This window comes from Megalops cyprinoides, chromosome 6 (assembly GCF_013368585.1).
Source record: "Megalops cyprinoides isolate fMegCyp1 chromosome 6, fMegCyp1.pri, whole genome shotgun sequence".
Lineage (NCBI taxonomy): Eukaryota > Metazoa > Chordata > Actinopteri > Elopiformes > Megalopidae > Megalops > Megalops cyprinoides.
Genome location: NC_050588.1, coordinates 30,450,312 through 30,476,759, shown reverse-complemented (window position 1 = coordinate 30,476,759; position 26,448 = coordinate 30,450,312). Strand labels below are relative to the sequence as shown.

At 40.3% G+C, this 26,448-nt stretch overlaps 2 protein-coding genes across 2 annotated transcripts; both read left to right on the top strand.

Moving 5' to 3' along the window:
• Nucleotides 1-1,187: 1,187 nt before the first annotated feature.
• Nucleotides 1,188-18,063, top strand: smarcd1 (SWI/SNF related, matrix associated, actin dependent regulator of chromatin, subfamily d, member 1). Its single transcript, XM_036530931.1, has 13 exons — nucleotides 1,188-1,400; nucleotides 7,044-7,216; nucleotides 7,404-7,446; nucleotides 8,522-8,644; nucleotides 9,273-9,395; nucleotides 10,122-10,238; nucleotides 10,471-10,572; nucleotides 11,134-11,295; nucleotides 11,663-11,760; nucleotides 11,891-12,026; nucleotides 14,830-14,952; nucleotides 15,685-15,786; nucleotides 16,567-18,063. The coding sequence occupies exons 1-13, from the start codon at nucleotides 1,206-1,208 to the stop codon at nucleotides 16,618-16,620; spliced, it is 1,551 nt and encodes a 516-aa protein (XP_036386824.1). The 5' UTR covers nucleotides 1,188-1,205; the 3' UTR covers nucleotides 16,621-18,063.
• A 438-nt stretch (nucleotides 18,064-18,501) lies between these two features.
• On the top strand, nucleotides 18,502-26,448 carry gpd1b (glycerol-3-phosphate dehydrogenase 1b). The gene is made up of 8 exons (XM_036531159.1): nucleotides 18,502-18,591; nucleotides 21,682-21,859; nucleotides 22,168-22,308; nucleotides 23,042-23,180; nucleotides 23,574-23,686; nucleotides 23,945-24,181; nucleotides 24,360-24,466; nucleotides 25,617-26,448. Exons 1-8 carry the CDS (start codon nucleotides 18,548-18,550, stop codon nucleotides 25,711-25,713), a joined length of 1,056 nt encoding a protein of 351 aa, XP_036387052.1. The 5' UTR covers nucleotides 18,502-18,547; the 3' UTR covers nucleotides 25,714-26,448.

Genomic DNA, 26,448 nt, shown 5'->3' with positions numbered 1-26,448 from the left:
AGCAAAGCATAGTGTTGTTCAAGTGCCCAGGATTCTTAGTCCGCGGTGTTCTTTGCCATATCTTCAAAGACCAATAAGCACCATAACACATACGTTCAAAAACACCGTTTGACTTTACTGAACAACCACATTTACATTATATTACATTGCGTGCATTTAGCTGACGCTCTTATCCAGAGCGACTTCTAGCACAATAGAACAATAAGAACATATCCATTCATAATAGAATATAAGAACGTATCCATTCACGTTTGAAAGACCTTTTTGTGTAGGGTGTATGCACTTATTACACTAGGAATTTTGAGCGGTGGATTTTGCTTTGGTATACCAGTGTTGTATTGTCTACTGTCTTATTATCTTAAGTGAGATGTTCCGTCTACATGACAAACATATAAAACCGTATCTGTTGAAAGGACTCGTTAATATTTAGATATAGCCTATTATAAAGCTTAGTCCAGGAGGAAAAGAATTAAGCCTACGTCTTAATCAAGACTAGCTTCACCATTCTACCTTCTTCTTGGTAACAACAGATTTTTAAAAATTACTAATCTGAAAAACAAAGGTTTTGTACAATACAACACGCAATATTCCACCCCAGCAGTATAGGAGCGCAACTCGAAACTTCAGATGTTGGTGATACAATTCCGAATTCGTACACTGCTCTGTCATACCCTTCGGCCAAGTAACATTATTCAATCCGACCTGCCTAATTTAGTAAACACCCAAAATTTTATGGAATCATGGGTAACATTTACCCCGAGAATTCATCATACCCACGATGGAACATGAGAAGCGCAAACGCTTGCAACTTAATTATATAGTAACCAACATCATTGCCTTTCCTGACGACTGCTATAAAATACATTAAAATTAAAATATAACTGCAACAAGAGTCACAACACCACCTGGTGGTTAAGCACGATAACAAACGATTCCACATTGCCATGCGATTAAATATGTATTACGTTATTGGTTGTTTACAGTGTTAAGGATGTGTGTATGTTTAAAAATCACCATGTTAGATATTTCGGTATTTACAAGGCATAGCAAGTAAGCTAACGTTACATTATCTGCAACTTTTCTCCCTTGCTTCGCTTCCAGTCCTCCGAAAAGGCGCAACTATTTAAAACCCGACTGAGACGTCACCATTCTCGCGATAGTTCCGTTCCTCTCCTGACCGGCGGCCCGGCGCCTTCTTGCCTAGTATGGAGAAGATGGCGGCTCGTGGAAGCTTTCAGACGGCACCAACCGGGGGAGTTGGGGGAGCTATGGGTCCTGGGCCCCCAGTACCGGGTGGAGCGCCGGTGATGGGACCGGGTGCTCCAGCCGGACGGATGGGTCCGTCATCTGGCGCACAGAATCACCTTTACCGCTCTCCTATGCCTGGGCCTGGATACCCGGTAGGAAAGAGGGAACAAAGAGAAGGGAAACGGAGGGGGGTCGGGGTTAATGATGGAAACCTCTTGATGTAGAATACCAGTTATCAAGTTAGCAAGCCAGCTGCTTGGCTGTGATTATCACTCTGAAATGCATATCTAAAACATACGTTTTGGGGATGCATTAGTTTGATACGTAACGTTTGCTATTAAAACAGTAACGTTAGCTAGTGTGGAATCATGGTGTAAAGTGGCTAACGTTATGTAGCTAACACTTAGCTAGCCCCGTGTTTCTTGGCTAAAATCTTGTAACGTTAGCTAACGTTCATCTAGTTTGTCTAACTAGCTAGCATTGTGATTAATATTAACTAGGCTACATGCATGCACAAAAGAGTTAACTTTACCGACATTTCTCGATTTAAATTCGGCTGTGCATATTCTCCTTTGTTAGCGGTAGTCTAGCTAGTTCGCTAACGTTACCATTGTTCGCCAATTAATTGCTAACTAATTAACTAATGTGAACTATTTCTGGTTCGCAACGACTCACAGCTCATCCAGACTCGTCATCCAGATCGCTAACATTAGGCAAGCTTTTTGATTCTGTTGGCAGTTTTAGCAATTGTACGCTAGCTACGCAATATCTAACGGGAGATAGGCCTAGTCGTTGATGTGTCTGTGTCAGATTGTTCATATTTTAACAGCTAACAAATTTAGATACTGAACTAGTTAGGTAGCTAACGCTTTCTTAACTAATGTAGCTAAGGTCAGCTGTATTTACTTTCTTCTTTCAATGAGGGAACTTCAGCTATCTGTTATAAGCAACTGTCTAACAGTACTGGACGCGGCTTATCAGCAAAGCTTGTGATAATTGTGAACAATAAGTGTTGGGTTTGGAAACATTACTAATGTTAGGTAGCCAGCCATATTAAGGAATCTGTTGCACTGATAACTGTGTAACCAAGATTCCACGGCTTTCCATTTTTTTCCTTTGGACTCCTTGATATACCCAGATTTATCTGAAGGTTTAAATGGAACGAGTGCATCCAGGAGAGGTCTTCCAAAAATGTTTTATCTTAAAACAGTCATTAGCATCCACTTCTTGTCAGCTGAGTTCGAATTTGACTCATGATTTAGTCAAAATAGTAATTTTAACTCATTGCAGAGATGCAGTGTTCCCTTCTGAATTATGTGCAAGTAGCTATAGAAATTACAGCAGGCAGTTCACAAAGTGCCCCCACCCCCTTAAAACCTTGTCCTCTTTGTCATTTCCAGAGAAATGCTGTCTCTGAAAAGATGTTCTGTTCTTTCCTCCCATGTGTCCTTGACGGCTTGCACACAAAGCAGTGTTAAAGCCAACCACAGAATTGGTACACTTTATAGGACTGTCAGTTGTTCAGTGGAAATCCAAGGTTGCAGAAATAAATGTGACAGCAGTATAGGGGCAGGGATGAAAGAATATGGGCTGAGTAGTTGATGTAGCTGGAATTTCATGCTCACCATCACAGGAGAGAGCTGGGTTTTCTCTTGATTGTGGCTGAGGCAGTGTCTTTTAGGGTAAAGAGAGGGAAAATACTGGAACAGGCTGTACACAGGCTTGTAGTCAAGTCACTGCAGCCCCTGAATATAAGTACAGTTCTGTTTGTTTCCAATCAAATGGTTTAATTTCAGACATTAATGATGAGACATGATCTCAAACTGCCAGACTAATCCTAGTTTGAACATCTGCATTATTAGAGCTCAGGTATTAATCGAAGAGGAATAGAAGGGGACCCTGAAATATGAGATGGAAGTATAACCGCACATTTAGCCATAATTTTTCTTTTGTGATGTAGAAGCATGGACAAAATCTTGTGAAGCCACAGAGAAGAAATGATCATTCAGTTTAATTAATTTATTCCAAATTAAGCAATTTGGAATAAAGCCATGCAGATGCATTGAATGCTATTTTTACTTAATGAGCATTGTCAGCATCCAGAATTAAGACATCATTTAAATTTGACATTGTATACTGTGATTGCCTCAGCAATTAATTGTGCAGCTGTGGAATTGAAAAAAATCAATTGATTATAAGCATGCATATTTCCCACTGCGTTCATTTTAAGAGGCACAAAACCTTGACGATAATGGACATTACCATTGAACATCTGTAGATATGGTGATAAGGCTTTCATTTCACTGTTTTTAGGCTTTACTTTTGTATGCTGAACAGTGTTGTGCGGATGCTTTGTGGCGCTAGTCAGCATTTTGCAGTGGCGACGTTATGTTCTGATTCCCCCCCCCCCCGCTTCTTCTTCATGGCAGTATTGTTACTTTTTTCACAGCAATATATATTTGTTCTTTGACTCTGGCAAGGAAAGTGTTTACTGTATCTTCACGAACAGCGGTTCTGTGTTGGAGTGAAGCACTCATAATTGTTTATCTGGCTTTGTGGTTCCCCTGTGTGGCATTACAGATATGGTCAGCACATTCCGACTGGTCATTTATTGTCGGTTTTCTCTTGTGTCATGACTTTGCTGATTAGAAGCCAAGAAGTTTTCCCCCGTCCTCATACTGAAGTTTGGGGTACTCTATCAGAGGTAGTTTCATTAAGGGTTTTGTTCCTCAGGCCGCTGGTTGATATTAAACCAACCTGTCCATATTGAACACAGGATGAGGTCTGCATGAAGGGAAATCTAATACGATGATGAAACTGGTGGAGCCATCTGGTGGACAGGTGTATTTTTAACATTTCTCTCCACAGAGTTTCTGTGAACTGGAATTGTGCTGAAATTGAGTATTTCTGCCGTATCGAGCAGTTAACACGATAATTGGTTCAGTGCAGATAATGAGAGATTGGGCCTCTTTTACCGAAAGGTATTCGTTCATCACTACATGGTTCGGTCAATTTTTGATAATTTGTTTCCCAGTGAACCATAAATTATTGCCATTACGTTTTCCTGTCTTGAAAAGCATGGAGGAAATGTATGAACGAATGATTGCAGTTACCCTGGTCTTAGGTGTGGACCATGCAGCTGTCAGACTGAGACTGCATCAGGGGCTGGGTACCCTGTTTTGAGGGCAGAGTCTACACTGCAGCAGGGAGTGGGAGAGTGGAGAGCACTGAGATGTTATTGGCACACAGCCCTCCTAGCGACAGCCCCGTGGTGAGGTGTGTGTGTGTGTAGGGGGGCTTTAGTGACAGCGGAGCGGGTGATGAGGGATGTGAGGACTGTGCCTTCGGCTGTGGGTTGGCTGCAGCCTGTCAGTTTCGGGTGCTGTGTGCACCCAGGGGGAGGGGGAATCTGTCATTTCAGTGTGGAACTGCTGTCACCGTCAGCAGCCATGCATTCAGAAACACGGAGTCGGCTGTTTGAGTTCCTGGCACATGGGTTGGTGAGTAAGTTGGCAACAGGTTTTTGGGTTTTCTTTTTTTTTTTGTAGTTATTACAGTGTTGGTCCTCGCCTTGGTGTCTCACACCCCTTGTGAATTCTCTCTGTTCTGGTGAAGTATCGCTCTCACTGGCTCCGAGTTGTTTTGCCTTTGCAGATATGACTATAGATAGCCACTTGCTGTCTAAATAAAAATAAAAATACAGGAAAACACTCATTTTTGTGTAGAACTGCAATGAAGCGTTGTGCTTCGTGTCTCTAGTTCTGACCTGTGGAAGACTGCAGTTCTGTATACTAAGAGCGTCAGACCCCTATATTGCGTTCTTCTAATGCATCTCAGCCACAAGACAGGGGAATTTGATTTTGAACATCACCTGTTGATGATGGCCATGTATAACCATGTAGTCCTTCCAGTTTGCTGTGTACCACTGTCGTGTAGCCAATTCCAGTGACACATAAATGGAATAGCTTGTGATTTATTTGCTCTTTTCTCCATATGCTCTTTTAAAGTTTTAGTTCCCATTATTCAGATTTATTTTGCATAGACGCCAGTCAATCATACACAGCATTGTTGTAGCTTAATTTTATATACACAGTGGTTAGCAAACCACATGTGTTCAATAAGGTAACTTTTTGTAATTTTGTCAACCAAAATAATGCTTATAGGTATACCAGGACTTCAGAAGATTGAGGCAATTCTCAAGATTTTGAGAATTAATGAAGAGTTTTCAGCACATCTGCTTTAAACATGAAATATTAAACATTTATTGAATGTGTATTGAACATGTTAAGGCATCTTGGTACATACATTTCACTCTGAGCTACTGCTATGATTATCACTGCCTTAGTTCTCATGCAATGTCATTAGCATGCTACACTGAAGTCTCGACCTTTTCTGCCTGATTTAATGTTATTCAGTGTTTGTTGTGCAAACCTAATTGAGTTTGTCATTCCGCCTTTCGTTTTCCCCCAGTTTTACCCTTATGATCAGTATTTCTGTGTTGAGGAATTGATTTACGGTTCATCTTTTACCCACTTGTAAACGCATTATATGGCCATTTTCACACCATGGTTACTTAGCCACAGACATTCATGAGAAACGATCAAGGTGACAGGGACAATTTAATTAGATGGTAGATTCGCAAATGTCTTCACTGTTGCAGCTTTTCATAACGTACAGCTACATTTCAGTTATACATTTTACAATTTGCTTTGAAAAGGAGTGCATTTGGAAAGCTTTGAATTTCTTTGTTTGATTTGTGGAGGTTTTTTGACACACACATACTCATGCATATTTATTTGTATGTCTGTGTGCATGGGGGGACTGTGAATGTCAGTGTGTGCGTGCACATGATGGCTAGTTACAAAGCCACATAATCACAGCTTTGAACAGGCTTCCAGATGCTTCTGCAGAAGAATGCTGCACGCAGATAAAGTGTCTAATTAACAGTAGTGACTGAGGCAAGGGAATGTACTGATGGGCTGTTTTATTTGGTAATTGATAGCTACTGTATGTACTTTGGCAGCATACTGTTTTTTTCATGGTGGATACACTATAGGGTAGCCTAGACGGCCAAGTTGTTATGTTGAGTCTTGATGCGCAGCCATATTTAATCATTTTTCATTTTTTCTTTGTTCGATATCGGTTGCACTCTTTCAGTTACAAGATTTTGCAAAACAACACACAAACGTAAATGTGAGGGCCAGCTGAAAGGACAGCCAGTATTCCAAATGAGGAAGAAAGAGTAAAATGTGTGGGGAATAAATCAGTTTCCTTAATGGAACCGGAACTGGTAAAAACTGTTTCTGATTGACTCACTCAGCAGTTTTTCCCCATAAATATATTTTCTTTGACCTTCAGTTGTTTCTATGGGGTTTGTTTCATTTTTAGTACAAAAAAGCTATTTTTAAATAGTTTTAATTCATTTGAATTGTAGATAAGATGTCAATCTTTCAGCCAAGCAAATATTAAGGAAGCCTTCTTTACTTAAAATGAATTGTATTCAGTTTGCATCAGAGCTCCATTTGGAAGTATAGCAAAGCTTGTGGTGTGCTTTGACTTTGTCAGTAAATTGTGTGTAGCTGTAGTTCTGATTACTCAGCAGTGATTACAAGGCAGAGATTTTAGGAAGGATTGTCATCAGCCTTCAATTGCGAGTTGCCTAGATTTGAGTACGTAAACTACTGTGACCAACTCTCTTTCACCAGTGTGATAAGCCATACAAAAACATGTTAAATTAGAATGGGTTTACCAAGCCGCTGACCCAATCTCTGGCTCTTCATTCTTTCCCCTGGCAGAGACCCGGGATGCCCCCTTCCAGCCGCATGACCCCCCAGGGCCCATCCATGGGGCCTCCTGGATACGGTGCAAGCCCAGTGTCACGACCCGGGATGCCTGTCATGGACCCATCCCGAAAGAGACCCGCTCCTCAACAGATACAACAGGTTCAACAGCAGAACCGCAATCAACAGTAAGTTATGGGAGGCAGTCTGGGGTCGGGTGGGTCAGGGACTCTCACGGTTCTGGCAGCAGTTCTTTGTATGCTCTCATGAATGCTCTCATGAATAACAACATTCTGAATTGTATTAGCATAAGAAGAATGTATTTCAGCAATTGTCTTTAGTGTCTTTCTGAGTAATCTTTCCCTCCTACTACAGTGCTAAGAAGAAGAAGATGGCTGATAAAATTCTACCTCAGAGGGTGAGTGTCCTTAACCCCCAGGATTGCATATGAGCTTACCTCCTCCTCCGCTGTATAACTTACAGAAACCTTGTTTGTTTTGCTGTGTAGAGCAGGCTTGTCAGTTTAAAAGTGTCGAATATATCATCATTAAATGCAAAACTGGCTCCATGATAGCGGTGCAGTCTATATTGCTCCTATCTCCGCTCAATATCTCAGTCATTTAGGACGTAGAAACATATTTTAATATTTTAAGTAGTTTTTTTTAACCTCATATAAAAGAGCATATTACATTCCTGATGTCATGGTCAGGGTTCGTGATGGCATTTTCCATTAGACAAATTAGTTCTGAACAGAATGATATGTGGTATGTGTGGATAGCTGTTATAGATGGCGTGTAATCTGCCTAAAACTGAGGGGATTCAAAATGTCAAACAAAAAAGAATTAACAAGAAAAATAGAATTAACAGGGATTTTTTTTTTATTTGAAACAAAACAAAATCCCTCAAGTGTATGGGTGTATGCCTCTCTCCTCAATGCATTAGGTGCACATTGAACTTGATTTTCCTAAAGCACTTCAGCTTTATTCAAATATGGCTATTGACATGAATGAATTTGCCCTTGAGGAAACAATTAAAATGAAGGACTGGAATTTTGTCCTTGGCAGTTCAGGGCGTTGGGTAGAATATTTTTTATTATATCTTTTTTATTTGTGAACCTGCTCCTGTTTCTGAATACACTGGATAGTTTCAGTCTGAATCAAATTGTGGAGAAAAGCTGGATACTTTCACTTTGATTTTTAATACATCTTCAAGGCTGTCAAGACCTCTGCTTCATATCCAATTGGTTAGGAGGGTTATGGGAATTATATTTGCTACTAAATGCCTCATTTGTGCTTTACAGATATTGATTTATCCTTCCCCTTGTAACACTGCTACATGTGCCCTCTGGCCCACTGTGAATCATAAATGTTTCTTGATTTATTTATTTAATTGATCACCTGTGTATTTGTGGGTATTTCTTGTCAGTTTGTCTCATATTATTCTAGTGTAATGTAATGGTTTTACCCCTTTACACCTTTGTCTTTTCTCTGTAGATCAGGGAACTGGTTCCAGAGTCTCAGGCCTATATGGATTTGCTAGCATTCGAACGGAAGCTTGACCAGACAATTATGCGGAAAAGGCTAGACATCCAGGAGGCACTCAAAAGACCAATCAAGGTAAAGAGATTCAGATTACAAATTGATGGCAGAGGAGACATGTGTTAGATGACATTTTACAACAGATTCTTGAGCTAGATACAAATAGCTGTCTTTACTCTACCTCTGAGTGACAGCTCTTACATATGTGCCACAGGTGGTTGCTGTTTAAGAAATGACTACTTCCAGGGATGATAAAGCTGTAGTTGGTGTTAAATGTATCATACAGTGAACAGTTAACAATGCAGATTATCCTTATTTAACCATGTTATTTGAAATAAAGGAGTGACATCCATTTGTTTTCAAGTTATGTCAAGGGTGCCTAAGGGTGATTTGTCTCGCCATATACAGAAAGACTGATGGATATGGCATCCCTCTCTGACATGAAGTACATTACAGTATTGTTAAATATTTTGCTTTGAGAACCGTATTCATCATTTTCTGTGAGCTACTATAAAATGATCTTCCCCTCCAGAACTTGTCTTTTATAATTCTGTTCTCTATAATAATAGTTTATCATGATTTACCACATGTTGTCCTTCCTATTACATGTGCTTGGTATTACAATGGAAAATATCTTTATAATATCTCCACATACTTATTTTGTCATGCTTATTATTTTTTGTTTTAAATTCCTTCTACTTTGTAGCAAAAGAGAAAGCTCCGTATTTTTATTTCAAACACCTTCAACCCTGCAAAGCCAGATGCGGAGGATGGAGAGGGCACTGTTGCATCTTGGGAGCTGCGTGTGGAGGGGCGGCTCCTGGAGGATGTAAGTGCAGTAGACAGAGGGACAGACAGCAAGGCCCCCAGAGCTTCAGAGTTTGCACTTTTGGGCTTGAGACTAGGGGGTTATTTCACAGAACTCGCTGCGTGCAAGCTACTGTCTGCAGTGTACGCTAGTTTTTTCTGCCTTATCTATACCTTTCACAATCCTTGCAATCTAGTGCAATGGTTACTCCTCACGATGCACATGTATGTAATCTATAGTTGATGTCGGACACTCGGTAATCATTTGAGTCAGCTAGACAGTCAGCCAACAGTTCAGGGTGTTCAAGAAGTAATTAATTTTTTCAGCTTACTCTGTGCGAGTTTCAGCGTGTGTTGTTCACATTGCACATGTCATTAATCTGCTCGCAGTATCTTTTTTCCTGCATGAAAAATACTGCTATGTTCTTGTTTTAGATGCTGTATTGTTAGTGAACCTTGTGGGTCAACAGTAAATGTACACGGCTGTAAACCTCTATAAACACATGTAATAAAAGGCAGACATATCAAAGCGTTGGTTCTGTCAGCCTATACAGTGCATTAATGTGTCAGGGTGTGCTCTAGGACATGCATTTTTTTCTCATCTCATCGAACCCCCATCTCACTCACACACACACACACACACACACACACACACACACACACACACACACCCCGACCATAACTGAGGAGTGTGTGAAACTGAATTGCAGGAGTCAGACAAAAGTCTTAACATGTATCCCCTTTTCAGACTGCTGTGTCCAAGTACGAAGCCACAAAACAGAAGAGGAAATTTTCCTCTTTCTTCAAGTCACTGGTGATCGAGTTGGACAAGGATCTGTATGGTCCCGACAATCACTTGGTGGAGGTAAGTTTTCCTAATAATAATTTCTAGAGAGCATACTGAATTACTCCTGCACAACACAGGGAGTGGTTGAGGACATGTTCAATTAATAGCACAATGTGGAGAGTGGGTGGGTGAGGTCCCCTTTTTAAGTTTGTTTGCTTGCTACTTCTTGATGGTGCCCAGTCAATCTGAATCATGATCTCTTTAACATGCTTTCCTATCAGCATAAATGGTGCTGTCCCTTTCTGTTCAGTGGCACAGGACTGCAACCACCCAGGAGACTGATGGTTTCCAGGTCAAGAGGCCAGGTGATGTGGGGGTGCGCTGTACTGTACTGCTCATGCTTGACTACCAGGTAACGCAGCTCTGCAGTCATCATATAAAACAATGTTGTAAACTGTGGACATTTCAAAGGAACGGCTTGTGTGTACTGACTTAAGTGGTACAACACAAAGTTATTTGCCACTAAAATTTTCTCCGGAAATCTGAAATAATTTCAAAATGTTCTTCACGTGCATGGTTTTACCCCCCCATAGCTGATTTTAAATTGTGACTAGAAATTCATAATGCATTCTTGTGCCCCACTGACTACAGCTAGTGACAAACTTGTCCACATGGGGGAGTCATTTTCATTTCACAATGGTTCAGCTACAGCAGTGCAGGCATACTTAGCCATCTCAAGACAGGTCCCCTACATTGGAATGCTTAACATAGATGTTCAGCATAGTTCTTGATTGTGTTTTGTGAGAATATATGTGTTCAGTTAACTCCAGAAGTGAGTTATGGATGGCAGATTGGTTGCAAATGAGGCCTCAGTATTAACCATTTTTTGTCGTCTTATTGCTGTCCTTATGCCTGTATAATTTTTCTCATTTCTCTGAAACCCCCCATTCCTCTCTCACCCTTACACCCTCAGCCCCCGCAGTTCAAGCTGGACCCCCGCCTGGCCCGCATGTTGGGCATCCACACACAGACCAGGCCTGTTATAATCCAGGCCCTGTGGCAGTATGTGAAGACGCACAAGCTGCAGGACCCCCATGAGCGCGAGTTCATCAACTGTGACAAGTACCTCCAACAGGTAAGGGCCATCGTTATGTTGAGATTATAGCATGCTGTTAAGCGCTGCAGTCATTGAATCATTTTCGCTTTTGATCAACAGGTTGCAGGTTGAGTTTTCCATTAACTTTGTGTTCACAGATTTGTTCAGAATCTTTGTTGGTAAGAAGACGTGTAACTCCTAGCTAGCTTACCACTTCTTGATTGAAAATCATTCCAGGATATTGTTGCACAAAATTAAGTTTTGTTTAATTTTTTTTGAAATATTGAAGGGAGAGACCTCAAAATTCCTTTCATTTATCTGTCCATCAGCTTCATACAAGTGTTATCTGCATTGAGTTCAGTCTGTACTCTAGTGCATCGTTGAAATGCTGCATCCCTGTCTTTAGATATTTGAGACCCATCGCATGAAGTTCTCTGAGATTCCACAGCGTTTGCACGCTCTGCTGATGCCTCCCGAGCCTATCATCATTAACCACATCATAAGGTAACTGCGGTTTCCATGACCTCTGGCCCTCTATGTCCATGATTAGGCGGGTGTTCTTGTCTTTGATAGAATGTTAAATTAGGCTGTTTCTGTGATGCACACCTATGTAAACTGACCTTTTCTATTATAGTGTGGACCCAAATGACCAAAAGAAGACAGCCTGCTATGACATTGATGTAGAAGTGGATGATACTCTGAAAACACAGATGAACTCCTTCCTGCTGTCTACTGCTAGCCAACAGGAGATTGCAGGCTTGGACAACAAGGTAACGATGGTACCAGATACAGAACCACGTTTTATGCTGTTCCACATGTTTTGTACACATACATTTACTGTTATTTTGTCAGAAAGTGAGCTGTTCACCCCCTGTGTTGCTCACACACTTCCCTGGCTCACTTGCAAAGTGGGAGGCAGCCCATGTTTATTTCTGGGCATTTGAGAGAATTTCTAGGTAAACTATTTAGGCGTGAGCATCTGTATGAATTTATCCTTACATTAGGTTTTTTTTTGTCAGAATATAGTACCCACTGTTGCCCCTGCATTGTGTTACAGTATTGTTTTGACATTGTTAACCTTTTCAGATGGCTGTTTTTTCTTCATGCGTATTTATATTTTATCATAATACGCATAACTGTTGTGTTAGAATGTAGAGATTACCAAAGGAACTGAGAGGGATCTGCAAAATGAATGTACTAATCTAGGACACACTATCTTGCAGGACTATCGTAGTAGTTAGTGATGACGCAGCAGTTGTACAGATGTCATTGATTATCATGGGTGGTGACTCTTGCTGGGGAAAAAAAAATCATCACAAGGTCATCCTTTACAGCAGTACTGCTGCTGAAGCCATATGTGACCAACTGGCTTAATGTGAGAGACACCAGATTTCCTTAATATGTTGGAGGATATGAAGGACAGGGCACGCTGTATTCCTGGAAATGCAGATGTAAACGATTGTAGGCAAGTGAATCTATTTTCTGTAAGATTTATAAGGTTATTATAAGATTTACTTTCTAGATACTTGCATATGTAAATGACATTGCCAATATGCAGTATAGACAGACACCACGTGATTCATGAGTGACAGGCAACAAGGTGTTTTGGGAGCCCCAGCGTACCTTTTCTCTGAAGAAAACTCTCCCCTTCAGTCTGTCACTGCGAGGCTCACAGGGACACAGCAAAGATGGTGATCGTATGTCCATAATTTTAAAAGTTTTGTGATGCCTGCAGCAACACTAGAAGCTGGAAATATCTTGCCTGCAGCTAAGCTTTCACGCCGTCACGGTGTTTTAGCTGCCATTGTCAGGCTGTTGAATTATTTTGGTCTTCCCTTCCCTTCTCAATGTATGCTGTATGCTACTGTTTTTGTCGTAATATCATTATCCACTGATGGTGTCATTCCTTCATCTGACATCGAAAAAAATTAGCCTGTAAAACCTCAGGTTCAAGCTAAACCAAAGTAATTGCATTTGTTTGGACTTCTGTTAAATGATGTTGTAAATCTAGATTTTGTCTGGTAGAATAACTAAGTGCAGATTGTCAACGGGATCATCACAAACTGAGCATTGCCTGTAATTGGAGAAATTGTCACTGTGTTAAGCGATTAGTGTGTGAATCATTTAGAGTTGGGTTCATTGTACATTTATTAAATGGAGAGACAACTTGGCAGAATAGTGTAAATTGCTCATTTAGCCAGTCAAAGCATTTCGTGTGGCTCGTATGCGTTTCACTGCTTGTTAGCTGTAGAAAATTGCATCAGTCGGGATATAATCTGTGTGTGCAAATTAAATGCTGGACAGTATAATTCTCACAGCAGTTTATACCCTCATTTCAGGAATTGCTGAAGCAATTGTGATTTTCCAGCTTGGCATCTCTGAGCAAAGTAAGATTCTGCACAGGTGGAGATCGTGTGGAAGTTATGTTCTCTGCACTGTAGTTAGTGTTCCATTGAGTTCTGGAGCATTTGGCAGCTATTCAGCAGAGTCTGCTTCACTTTAATTGCACGCTCTCTCCTGCATCCATCTTACTCCTCTGTCACTGGAGAATTTGGCTGCCCTTACACTTCAGAAGAGCACCGCCCAGTGACTTGTATGATTGCACATCCAAGGTAACTGCGTAAGCGTTTGACGTGTGCAGCCTTGTTTTCTTGGCAAGAACAGAGTCACAAACATGCAGAACTGATAGTGGGGCAGGGTGACACATCCCTGTTTAAACAGTTGTCTAATGGTCCGTTCCTTACTACATGTATCAAAGCTGCATTTTTCTTGCAGTGCTTACTTTTCTGACTATATTTTCCCCCTCAGCCAGTGTGACATGGTGTTAAACAGAGAGGATGAATTGTATACAGCTGGTTTTCTACTGTCTCTAAGCCACTCTCCTCCCTACCCTCCAGTTCTCTCTGTCCCTCTGTGTGTGTCTGTCTCTCTCTCTCTCTCTCTCTCTCTCTCTCTCTCTCTCTCTCTCTCTAACGAGCACAACAGCATGACACTGATTATTTGCTTTAACGAATGTGTAAATGCTTAAGGTTGTATTATTATTAATAAAGCCACATATCAATTTTGAGATTTTGAGATAATTTTGAGTGCAAAGATTTGGATCGCACCTCTGCTTGTAGTTCTTAAATCCTTTTTAACTAGCCTCTCGGGATGCTCAGAAAATAGACATGCACTCCAGACTACAGCAATTTAGCAGCTGTAGCCTAACTGCTGTTGGAACTCTATAACACATTGTTTACTGTATGCACTTTTGTAAGTCACTTTGGTCTGCTAAATAAATAAATGTAAATGTATCTTGTTTTTTTTTTTTTTTTTTTTTGTTCCTCATTTTATGGGTTTCACTCTCCTTGCACTTTTCACATTTCAGTAATTCCAGCCACATATTGTGTGATCAAAGCTGGCCCAGAATCTGCGCATTATTTTTGTTCGTGTATTTGGTTTGAAAACTGTGACAGACTTTGTGCTGTGTGTATAATAGGTTAACCAAAACAAAAATGATACATCCATCTTGTCCAAGTCAGTCTAGTAGTGTGGAAGTAACAATAAAAGTATTTGTCTTGTGGCATGTTGCAGATCCATGAGACGATTGAGACCATAAACCAGTTGAAGACACAGAGGGAGTTCATGCTGAGCTTCGCTCGAGACCCGCAGGGTTTCATCAACGACTGGCTGCAGTCACAGTGCAGGGACCTCAAGGTAAGAGGCAGAGGAAGGATGGCCTGGGATACAGGGACTACCACCTTCAGTCATTTTTTTTTTTTCTTTCAGTCAGTCATAGCCTTTTCAGATAATTCCTCACTAAAATGCCTAATGCACCTGGGACCAAGTCGACTCCTTTAAGACTCAAAATTATTCTGTGCTGCACAGAGACAACCGCGCAGTTCTCTTAGGATTTGCCAAATTGTCTCTGTGTAAATTTGCTCAGGCCCAGGGTCAGTTTCTTCCATTTTCAGAATACAGAATCAGTCTGACTCATTAATTTTTGATGCACTTAAATATGGGTGGATGGTTCACCGTCTGGAACACGCTGCAGTTTCTGTCCACTTCACGCATACATGGGTTCAACAAATGATTCTTGGCAGAGCGCCAGCTGAAGCGTGACAGGACTTTCAACGATAACAAGAGGGCTCCACTTAAGCCAGATGTGTCCAAAGTTCGTTGCTGTGTTGAATTTTGTGAAACAAACACCAGTAGAGACCCTTGCAGATAATTAGTCAGGTTAGTGTGATTTTAGAGTCCCCATAATAACATGGACAACTAATCAAAGCTGTGGAGCTCTGCATCTTAATGCCCAGATGGTTTGTAAAATGTGCAGCTTGTTGTATTTCATTTATTTGATTCATATTTTGCTCAGTGGAACCAAACATAATCATGTCAAGGTAAAAATGCGGTAACTGTAGTTATTTATTTTTTCTCTTTTTTTGCCAGACGATGACAGATGTAGTGGGAAACCCTGAGGAGGAGAGGAGAGCAGAGTTTTACTTCCAGCCCTGGGCCCAGGAAGCGGTGTGTCGCTACTTCTACTCTAAGGTAAGTGAAATATGCCTGTGTGGATTTCACAGCAGCTGCCACTGTACCACGCTGTGATGGACCTCTTACTGATTTCACCAAGTAGTGACACCGACATCTATACAGCAGCCTTTTTTTCTCAGAATGGCAGCGAGTGTGAAATTGTTGGCCCTGCTCTCATTTCATGACAAAAATGAAGAACGTTCAATTCGTGATAATGTGTAATGGTCTCTGAATCTATTCATTGACTGTGCCAGAAACATTTCAAAGATTTGCTCTGTCCTAGTTCTGGCAATAACCAATCACCTCATTTTGTTGAATCATTAGAAAGAGAACATCGAGAGGATGAAAAATTTGGAGCTCTTAATGTTGAAGGAAATAAATGGATTCTGAGACCAAGTATGGCTGTGGTTACAGGGAGGCAAAGAACTGCTGCTTAGCTACGCCCTTGTCTGTTTATTTCTTGGGTTAGGTCCAGGGAATAAAGTTAGAAGTACATCACCATATCAGCATCCAGGATCCACTTGTACCACAATACATAGTCTGCTGCTTGTGTTCACACATTCAAGGCTTTTTTGTCCTCTGACATGTAGCGTTACATTTGCTCACGGTCACCCTAAATTTGGACGGCGGGATGTTAATATAGCTTGGCTTTGTTGATTGGTGAAAATGAGACCATAACCTTCAAAGCTCTCTGCTGTGGTGACCTCTGGATATGCATCCATTGGATGGTGCCGCTTCAGTGTGCTGATCTTGTGTCTTGGGTTTTTGTGCTACAATATCTTTCTTTCTTTCTTTCAGGTGCAACAAAGAAGGCAGGAGCTGGAGCAGGCCCTGGGAATCCGAAACACATAGACCTTGAGCCCACAATCCACAAGAGGGGTTGTTGGTGGGAAGAAGATTTGCGATATATTTGTCCAACCCAGGACTTTATTATTAACCTCACGCAGATATAGAAACTCCCAGCTTGTAGAGAGCAAATTGCTGTTAACTGTTTTAGACCCCTTTTCCTGCTGTAGCTGGAGAGGCCATTAATGAGGCCCTGATTTTTTTTTTCTTTTCTTTGATTCCATTCCACAGTTAATAGTCTAAGAAAAAAAAAGATTTGCACCTAGCCATATTCAGTGTGTCATTAAAGCTTATCCTCATCTCCAAAGTCAACTTATTGTAATCCTACACACTTTAGAAGATGCACTGTATACCTTTTTAATTACCTCAACTACTGTTGTACTCCTTCCCTCTGCTGTTGTAAGGCAGATGCCCAGGACGACCCACTGTCAGAAAACCCAAGGATGTGCAGAAGGAGAGGAGTAAAAATCCCAGCGCCTTGTGTATTTGTGTAAATGTTCACTGTGCCACGGCATTTTTTTTCTTCTTATCTATTCCTACAAATTCTGGAAAGTGATTTTTAGATGCATTTACTCCGTGTGGTGTCATGGTTGTAGGGAACTGAGAAGTGTGACTTGGTGATCATGCCTCACAAGAGTAGCTGTCGTCATCATACTTCATACAGTCCCCAAAATATTATTTTCACATATCTCTTATTGAAGAATTCTCATATATATTGATGTTGCAGAATCTTCTCCCCAACCTGCCCTGAGAACGGGTGTAGGGAGCAGCTCATTGTAGGCTTGTCTTGAATGGACAGTTTTTATTGTTGTAGTAGCTATATTGTATTTTTTATATATACTTGTGTTGCCAAGGGCCATTTTCAGGTTTTGATAATCTGAGCTCTGTCAAGACTTATCTTGCTAGTTAGTTGTATAAGAGCATTTAAAGAGTAGCATGTAGTACCACAGATGTTTATATGGTTGTAAATACCTGCAAGGCAAATGTGGATAGGAACACTAAAGACTATGTTAACATGGAAGGCCAAGGACTGCCTGTCCTCAAGTTTATGCTCAGTTAAATATCTTCAGCTAGTTCAGCAATCCAGTGATTACACGTGGAACAAGAAGGAAGTCCTGTACTGGTGTAGTCATATTTACCTGTGACACTAGTGTTAAGGAAAGGATACTCCAGGGTTATTGCGAAAATTAGTTTAATCTTCTCTGTCTTAAATAGTATCGACTGTGTGGAAGCCATAAACCTTTGAGAAATGAGGTCATACATAAAAGTAGTAAAGCTGTGACACATGTAAGATCTTATTCTTGGATTTTTACTAGTTTTGCTAGGAAATGGTAGAGCTATGAAGTACATGTTTAATATTTTATTTCCTCCCACTTGTCCATTTTCCACACCCTCATTCTAGTTTATGTTGACACTGAAATTATGATCATTTCTGTTTTTTTCCTCACCGTTTATGGACCAAATGTTTTGTTAGTTTTTTATTTGCTGTACGTGTTAACCCCAAATTTTAATAAAGAGCATCTTGAGTGAATACTACTTTGTCTTACCTTGACAGGAAGAGTATGATATTTTTTCCTTAGACAGACTATGGGCTATATCCTCAGAATGAGCGAACTGCTATATGTATGCCGTATGGAAGAATGACAAGTGAAACTTTACGTGCGCATTAATATTAGCTTTGAAATGGCATTTCTATAAGAAAAATATAAGGAAGAAATGCGTTTAGAGGATGTATGTGGTAACCCATCTGCATAAATAATCAGCTGGCAATTGTTTTCACATCACAAACCAGTGAATCTCGGGGGGCGTGAGCGATTGCTGACTGCCGCGGCGTTCGCAAAGTATAAATACATATCCGTTCAGTCCAACTCGTCAGCATTGGAGCACTGCACCCAGGGACAGTCGCAGTAGTTACGCTCTGGAAGGTCACACAATGGCAGCACCAAAGAAAGTCTGCATTATCGGGTCTGGTAACTGGTAGGTGATTTCATCTCTAAAACAGAACTGTTTATGTCAATGTATAGTTTTCAGAGAATGGTGCAACCCGAGGTGATGGACACTTGCATTAAGTTGGTGAGGACAGTTAACTTGTGCAGTTCGGATAGTATTGGTTTCTTGTATACACCTGGACACAGGTTGAAATGAAAAGATGTACTGTAGTTTAATCGACAGTCAGCCTTTGATTCTTACCTGGCTGTCTGATTAGCTTGATGGCTGAAAGCGCACAAATGGCCAACTCGATTGAGTGATGGGTTCAAGTTCAACTGCTCAAGTCCACTGGTTCGCGTGCTATGAATCCGGTTGTTTTACTCCACTTAGTATCTTTTTAAAAATCTTCATAGCGGTATCTGCTTGCTGCACTGGTGTTTCCGCAACAACTTCCTAGTAGCCAACGATTCGTAATTTGAAATGGGAGAAAACGCGATAAAGTTCATTATTATTATTAGGATTTTTATGTATATTATTGTTGATCAGTTGCGTTGATTTGGTATACTAACAATGCAAACGCGTTCAGTTAAGTTGCTCGATATTTTAGGTCCTTTTTAAATTGTGGCGCGAACCCTATATAAACTTTTGAGACTATATGTAACAATGTATATCTTTGGTTACAGGGGGTTTATTTGGATAGTCGTGTCTGTATTTGGTATCGTCAATCGTCTCTTAGTTGGCTAGCTAACTGGCCACAGTGGTTACTTGCAAGCTGCCGTTAAGAAATGATTATATTGTATAAATTTCCTATAATGTATCAAGTCTGACAGCTTGTGGTTTCAGAATATCAAGTTCTTAGCGACTTCTCTAGAAAATGCAGTACAGTAGTATCAAAGTCAATACTGCAGTGTTATTAGTTATTGCTATGGGCTAAGCCCTATTTATAGCTCGGTAATGTATCGTGTTACATTCTGCCCCTTACCATTATAATTGCTGTCTCAACACGAGCGTTTTTATATTCTATAATCGTTTAGACATTGTTATGTTTAGTCAATGTTATAATTGATCAGCCTACTCAAGACTATCGTTTTGTAGTCATTCTTAAATGTGTAGGAGAGACTCTTCATTTTGCAGCATGAGCACATTTAGGTGCGTTTTGATTTTATAGCATGAAGCGTGGGGTTATTTACTGGCGAGGAACATGCTGACTGTAAAAGCGGAAATATTTCTGACCTGCGTGTGCTTTGAAGCCTGCGTTTGTTCTTCGACAGAGTAAAATTTGCATTCTCTACGCCACAGCATTTGAAGTTTGGTTGGAACTTTTGGTAGATCATGAATGGAGCCGCACACTCTGCTAAACTATTCGACGTATTGCAGGAATCTTAGAGGTTGTCCATTTTATGACTTGCAGAATCCGGTCGCAATACGGAGAAAACCAGCCATAGCATATTCCATGCCAGTGAACGTGAATGCAAACTTGATGACAGTAATGCGTTCCAGTGTAAAATTGAAACTGGTTGGTGCAATACATAATGCATTTTCACCCAATATTTTGTTTGCACTTTTCATACACGAGGTCCCTAAATTCACGAATTATGTGTTTATAATAAATAGTAATAGTGATGCAGATGTAGCAGAAGCCAGAACACATCTGGCTGTCAAACTAGAAGAAAAAAATCTGCTAGCAAAGCGCTCAGTGTTAATGATTACGGCTTACCGCTGCAGTTCAGAGCAATATAAGAACGAAAGGAAGCTCTGTTGCCACGGCAACGCACCACTGGGTACGCAGCAGTAAAGTTTCTCTTACCCCGTCCCGCCTGCAGTGTTCAGTGTTCGGTTAGAGTCTCCAGTATGATGTATTATTGTAACTGAACACATTTTCAAAAATGAGCAGCTATCTCTTGTATCAATTACAATTAAGGGATAACAATTAACAATCGCTCCCAAACGATAAATCACGATAGCGTGCTGTGCTTAAAATCTATGGATGTATGCGGTTAATTTCAGAACTATTTATTGTATGTTTTCTTCTGTGTATGTTCTCTTTTCTGTTGTATGTTTTCTTGCTTCGGAAGATATGTGTTCTAAAAGTCAGTATAATTTACACAGGACAAGACTCGGGGAAGGAGGGTGGTATGGGAAAGATGCAATGTATAACTGAACTTTGTCCTGCCAAGGACTGTCATGCCTGGTTGGAGTCTGGCTCTAGTGCTCAATAAAGTTTTTAAAAGCTCCCGAACAGAATACCGGGAAATAAAGTATCCTATCTGCATATTTAACCAGTTTTGTTGTAGGTTGGCATAGCAAATATTACTTTATTAAAAACAAATTTAAATATCTGCTCAAAACCTTTGTAATTCATAATGTGTAGTGCAATGGTAGCTGTTTGTGTAGGACTCATGCATTTAGTGTGGGAGATTTTATCTGTGTTCTAAAGCTGGGGTGCAGCTTTGCCCTTTAGTAGGATATCTGAGCTGGCCTATACTGATACTTGCAGTTCATTTGCCAACCACAGAATAGCTGTGAATTAAATGCAATGCCTTGTTTTTAGGTCGAGGGGATTCACTTCCACTCAAGGGAAATGATTGGCTTAAAAAGTGCCTGATTTTCCTACATAAAACATTCAGCTTTTTGTAGGGGTGAAAATGCTTTTGTGTTTGAATTGTATTTTGCTGAGACATATCCTCTTCTCCTCTGATTATTTTTATCATATTTTCTTCTCATGCAGTATTCAAAAATCTGTTTCTTCTCTTGATGTAGGAAACTAGGACAACTCAATTCCAGTCCTAGATGGAGGCAATATAACAGATGTTCAGGAACTCTTTAAACTCTAACACTGTCTGAATTGGGGAAGGCAGAAAAGTATGTCAGTCAAGTCCATGATTTGAGGAGTTATCATGGTTAGTTGCTTGCCAAGGGTAAAAAAACCTGCTCACTCTGCATTCCTCTGGGACTCTGGATGTGTAGCAAGTTAACTGAAAAAGTACAAGACAAAGACAAACATATAGTAGAAAAAACACAACTGTAACATTTACTCAATGCCCCAAGGACAAGTGAGGCAGGACATGGAAATCAGACCAACCCAAACCCTTATTTTGGAGGCCCTGATGAAATCTGCATTCTTTTTTTAACCTGTAGGGGCTCTGCCATTGCCAAAATTGTGGGCGCAAACGCAGCAAAAAACCCCAAGTTTGAAAAAACAGTGAACATGTGGGTGTTTGAGGAGATGGTGAATGGACGCAAACTCACAGAGATCATAAACACTGAGCATGAGAATGTCAAGTACCTGCCAGGACATAAGCTGCCCCCCAATGTGGTAAGAAACTGACTAAATGTCATTTATGATGAGGGGTGTGTACTGTATATACTAAAACTACATTAAGCATAGAAGTGTAAATTGGTCATATTTGCCATACTTAAATATTCTATTAGTCCTTATGGGTAGACTGTTGAGGTCTCATACCTAGTCACACATTTGATAATTTCTGTCTGCAAGAGAACAAACTAATTGATGGCAAGACCAGTATAGCTCATAATGGTTGAATAACCACTAGCAATGTCATTCTTAATTTAGTGGAAAGACTTTTTTTGCATTTATTTGTATATGCCATCTACCTTTCCCAGTTGGCTGTTCCAGAGCTGGTGGATGCTGTGAAAGGAGCGGACATCCTGATATTTGTCGTCCCACATCAGTTCATTTCAAGAGTGTGTGACACCATTAAGGACCACATCAAGAAGGATACTGTGGGAATGTCACTCATCAAGGTGGGTGCTTTTGAAACCTCTTTCTCCCACTGGGCCTGTGGGGATCGTGTTCTCAGTGACATTTTATAGGCCTACAAAGTGCCTTTGAAATTGCATAAAATTGAGTGAACAACACAATGACAATGCAACAGTAAGCATATTAGATTTCACCAGCTCACTATTAATGCTATTGTATTACTGCTTGCATTTCATTTATTGCACGCATACATAAATTGAATGAAACATTTTGTAATCCACATCAGTTGTGTGAGTAATGTACCAGATCATATTATTGCTCCTTTCTGTTATGTTTATTTATTTATTATCCAGAGCAATTCACAAGGCCAACATTGCAGGACAAATGTAGTGAATGTTAAAATAGCCACAAGAACAAGGGCATAAGAACAAAATAGCTAGTATCACATCAGTGATAAACCAACAGCCTGAAAAGCAGACTCAAGTGGTAGCCTTTTTAAATGTACAGTATATGTGTTTTGAAGGCAGTACACTTATAAAGGGTGAGGCTGTTGTGTAAAGGGTTATGTGCAGTTAGGAAAGCCCAGGTAAGAGGGATATATGTAGAATTTTATAAGAGGGAGATTTGCAGTAATGGAATACTATATAAGAATTGGAAAACCAATTCATTCAGGAATGTTTGCAATTTCAATTATTGTGCTGAAAGACTGGAGTGAGATTTTGAGTGGTATGTAATGTTGACGAATAGTGTAATGTGACGAGAGACTGTGCGTTTCAGGGTGTGGACGAAGGTCCTGACGGGCTGAAGCTGATTTCTGATGTTATCCGAGAGAGGCTGGGCATCACCATGACTGTGCTGATGGGAGCTAACATTGCCAATGAAGTGGCCGACGAAAAGTTCTGTGAAACCACCATTGGTACAGGGAGAGTTAAAAATACAATCAAATACAGTCATTGGCAGTGTTCTAATTAAATGTTGTGATGATGTGGATTGCAGGATTGTGGATTTTCTCTTCACTGAATAAACTGATAAGTATGTTATCTCAATGTGAGACTAATTTGATTCAGCAGCTGTAGTAGTTCAGTGTAAGAAAAGAACAAGAATGACTTGATGAAGACATATGTAACAAACAGGACTGAATAGTTCAGTGTGGATTTTTATACATATTATCATAATACATGTATATTATATATAATAATGTATGTATATTCTAAAGTGAGAGTTTTTTCCCTTTATTAAAGTTATAGAATTTATTTTTGCAATGCCTCTCTGAGAGGATGGGAAATGATGATCCGTATTGTTGTTTTAGGTTGTAAGAGCAAAGAACATGGCCCTCTGCTGAAGGAGTTGATGCAGACCACTAACTTCCGTGTGACGGTGGTGGAAGAGTCGGACGTTGTGGAGATCTGCGGCGCTCTTAAGGTGAGGGCTCCAACAAATTACATCACCTTTACATTACATTACACGCATTTAGCAGATGCTCTTATCCAGAGTGACTTCCAGTGCAATAGAACATAAATGTATCCATTCAAGTTAAACTCATTTTGGCAGGGGCCACGACACATAGAATGTTTTGGCAGCTTTAGTTGTTACCGGGAACTTACAGATTTGCAATCACAATTATGATGAACTGGGACAGGCCAAGGCTAGAAAAATGTTTCTTTGCATCTCCCTCTCAAGAATGTGGTGGCTGTGGGCGCAGGCTTCTGTGATGGCCTCGGCTTTGGGGACAACACCAAGGCTGCAGTCATCCGGCTGGGACTGATGGAGATGATTGCCTTTGCACGGATTTTCTGCACCTCTGGGCCTGTTTCTGCAACCACCTTTCTGGAAAGCTGCGGGGTCGCTGACCTCATCACAACCTGCTATGGTGGCCGCAACCGCAAAATTGCAGAAGCTTTCGCCAAGACAGGGAAGGTGAGGTTGTGGGGACAGCTCTGAGGTGGGATGGAATATTCTGTGCGTTTGTTTCTGTTCAAATAAATTATGTGTCCATTTTAAACCGAAGTTTGAGATCTGAATGGGAGTTTATTCTGGTTTTTGCTTTCTCTGTGCGCTATTGTCGCTGAACATGAGTGTGTCTGCAATTCTCTAGACAATTGAGGAACTGGAGAAGGAGATGCTGAACGGTCAGAAACTGCAAGGTCCAGCAACTGCAGCTGAAGTCAACCACATCCTTAAGCACAAAAATATGGTGAACAAGTATGTTATATGATCTTTTATATTGTGAAATGAATTTATGTTAGTCTAAAAATGTACTTTCTCCATTATCAACTGTCAGTTACACTATGGCTGAGTAACTTTGAAGTACAATGAGCAAAAAAGCAGTGTTCTAATATTAGTAATAGAAATGACACAGCAAAGAGGTTATTTTGCAGAGTTTTACCATTAATTGTTAATCCTCTTCCTGATATTTAAAGTCTGCCTTCAGTGAAATTTTACCCCACCCCCTTTTTTTTTCAAAAATGGTGAAAATGTTGGAACTGAGTTTAAAAAGCGTAATCTTTGAGACTTCGATGTCAGAATACCAAATCTCCATACGTATTTATCAATTATCAGAGGTGGGTATAAGCATGTGTTCTGATAATGGAGGTCCTGTTACCCTGGGCTGTCACAGAAATAACTCCAGAGAAGGGAGTGAAAGGAAGGGAGTGAGTCACCGAAAACAGACACTGACAGGCAAACAGGAAAGCACTGAAGTTTGAGTGCTGTCTTAAGTCTCTTACCTTGATGACCATAAGCTCATAGCCACAGAACAAACTGGCCTTGTTCCACCCAGGACAGGGGTGGATATTTGGGCAGGGGTTGCTCGTTTCACTACTTCCAGGCACCCTGCAATTCAACAGGCACCTAAAAGTAATGCCTCTGCTCCAATGAGCACCCACTCTGCTGTCATGTGCTGTGTGACTTGCAGTGCAAAAAACAGCCATTGACCGCAAGTGGGTGTATAGGAAGATTGCATTTTTCTCACCTCATAACTCCTGTGCAACTGCAGAGATTATCATAATGAGATGAGTCTAATGAGCAATTGGCAATTTTAAAAAAGGGTTGCGTAAAAGGGAAAAAAACATATATATATATATTGATTATCACTAGAGTCAGTCTTTAAAGCATACTGCCTCACAAAGAGGATGTTAGGCTTCCAGTCCATGCTTTCTGTGCACTTAATAATTATGATTTTTCATCTTAATACCCATAGCAACAATGTTAATCACAATAATCATTCTCCTACTAGTAGTAATAATAGTAGTAATAAAAATGCTCCTTTTTTATTAAAATACTTTTCACGCCTTTGTCCCATTGGACTGTAACCTCCTACTCCCACTCTCTCCCTCTGTTTTTCCCTCCCCAGGTTTCCTCTCTTCAATGCAGTATATCAGATCTGCTTCGAGAAACATCCAGTCACAGAGTTCATCACCTGTCTGCAGAACCACCCAGAACACTTGTAACCCACTTCCCGGGATACTAAAGTGTAGGTGTAGGGGAACTAGTGCCAAGGTGGACGAGGAAAATGGTTTTGAAGGACAGCTGCCATCTTAACGTTCTAACTTCAAACCAAATTTCAATGCTTTTTGTATAAGCAGGAAATATTTTTCGGCTTTGCTGAAGAAGTGTGGCAGCATTCTTTCATGTCACTCGTCTCCTTCATTGTGGGTTTCATTTTTGGATACTGATTGACTTACTAAAAATGTCATAATACTTTAGAAGTCAGTTGTGGCAATTTTTTTTTCATAATATGATAATCCACTTTTTAAATTTTCATTGTTCTATTTAATTTCATTTTACAGGACAAGCACATTGAAAGTAAACACCTCTGTTGTCTTAAGTATTGGTAATCCCTTTTCTTAAGTGTAAGAAGAGTGATACTTGAATGTTTTGTGAAGGTTGTGTTTTACTCCCTTCGCCATTCCTTTGGCCTGGCAAGCTTTGAAAATGCAAGTGCCTTCAAGTGCCTTTTCACATACTGGTTAATCCTTGCATACAGTTATATTTGCTCTGTTAAATTTAGGATTCTGTCAAATAAATGACTTATCTTCACTGCCCATCATTGCCACAGTTACTGCCCAGGTTATTTTCTCTCTTTGTTCAATCTTGAAATTTGGCATGTGTGTACATGGAAAATGTTGTCAATGTATGAAAAAAAAATGTATTTCAACATTAAATCTATTTATTTAAACCCAAAA

Excerpts from the sequence above, each read along its gene's own strand:
- smarcd1 (XM_036530931.1), top strand. The coding sequence starts at position 1,206 with ATGGAGAAGATGGCGGCTCGTGGAAGCTTTCAGACGGCACCAACCGGG. Across the intron at positions 11,761-11,890 it reads ATCATTAACCACATCATAAG|TGTGGACCCAAATGACCAAA; the intron begins GTAACTGCGGTT and ends TTTCTATTATAG. Across the intron at positions 14,953-15,684 it reads CACAGTGCAGGGACCTCAAG|ACGATGACAGATGTAGTGGG; the intron begins GTAAGAGGCAGA and ends TTTTTTTGCCAG.
- gpd1b (XM_036531159.1), top strand. The coding sequence starts at position 18,548 with ATGGCAGCACCAAAGAAAGTCTGCATTATCGGGTCTGGTAACTG. Across the intron at positions 22,309-23,041 it reads TGGGAATGTCACTCATCAAG|GGTGTGGACGAAGGTCCTGA; the intron begins GTGGGTGCTTTT and ends TGTGCGTTTCAG. Across the intron at positions 24,182-24,359 it reads CTTTCGCCAAGACAGGGAAG|ACAATTGAGGAACTGGAGAA; the intron begins GTGAGGTTGTGG and ends GCAATTCTCTAG.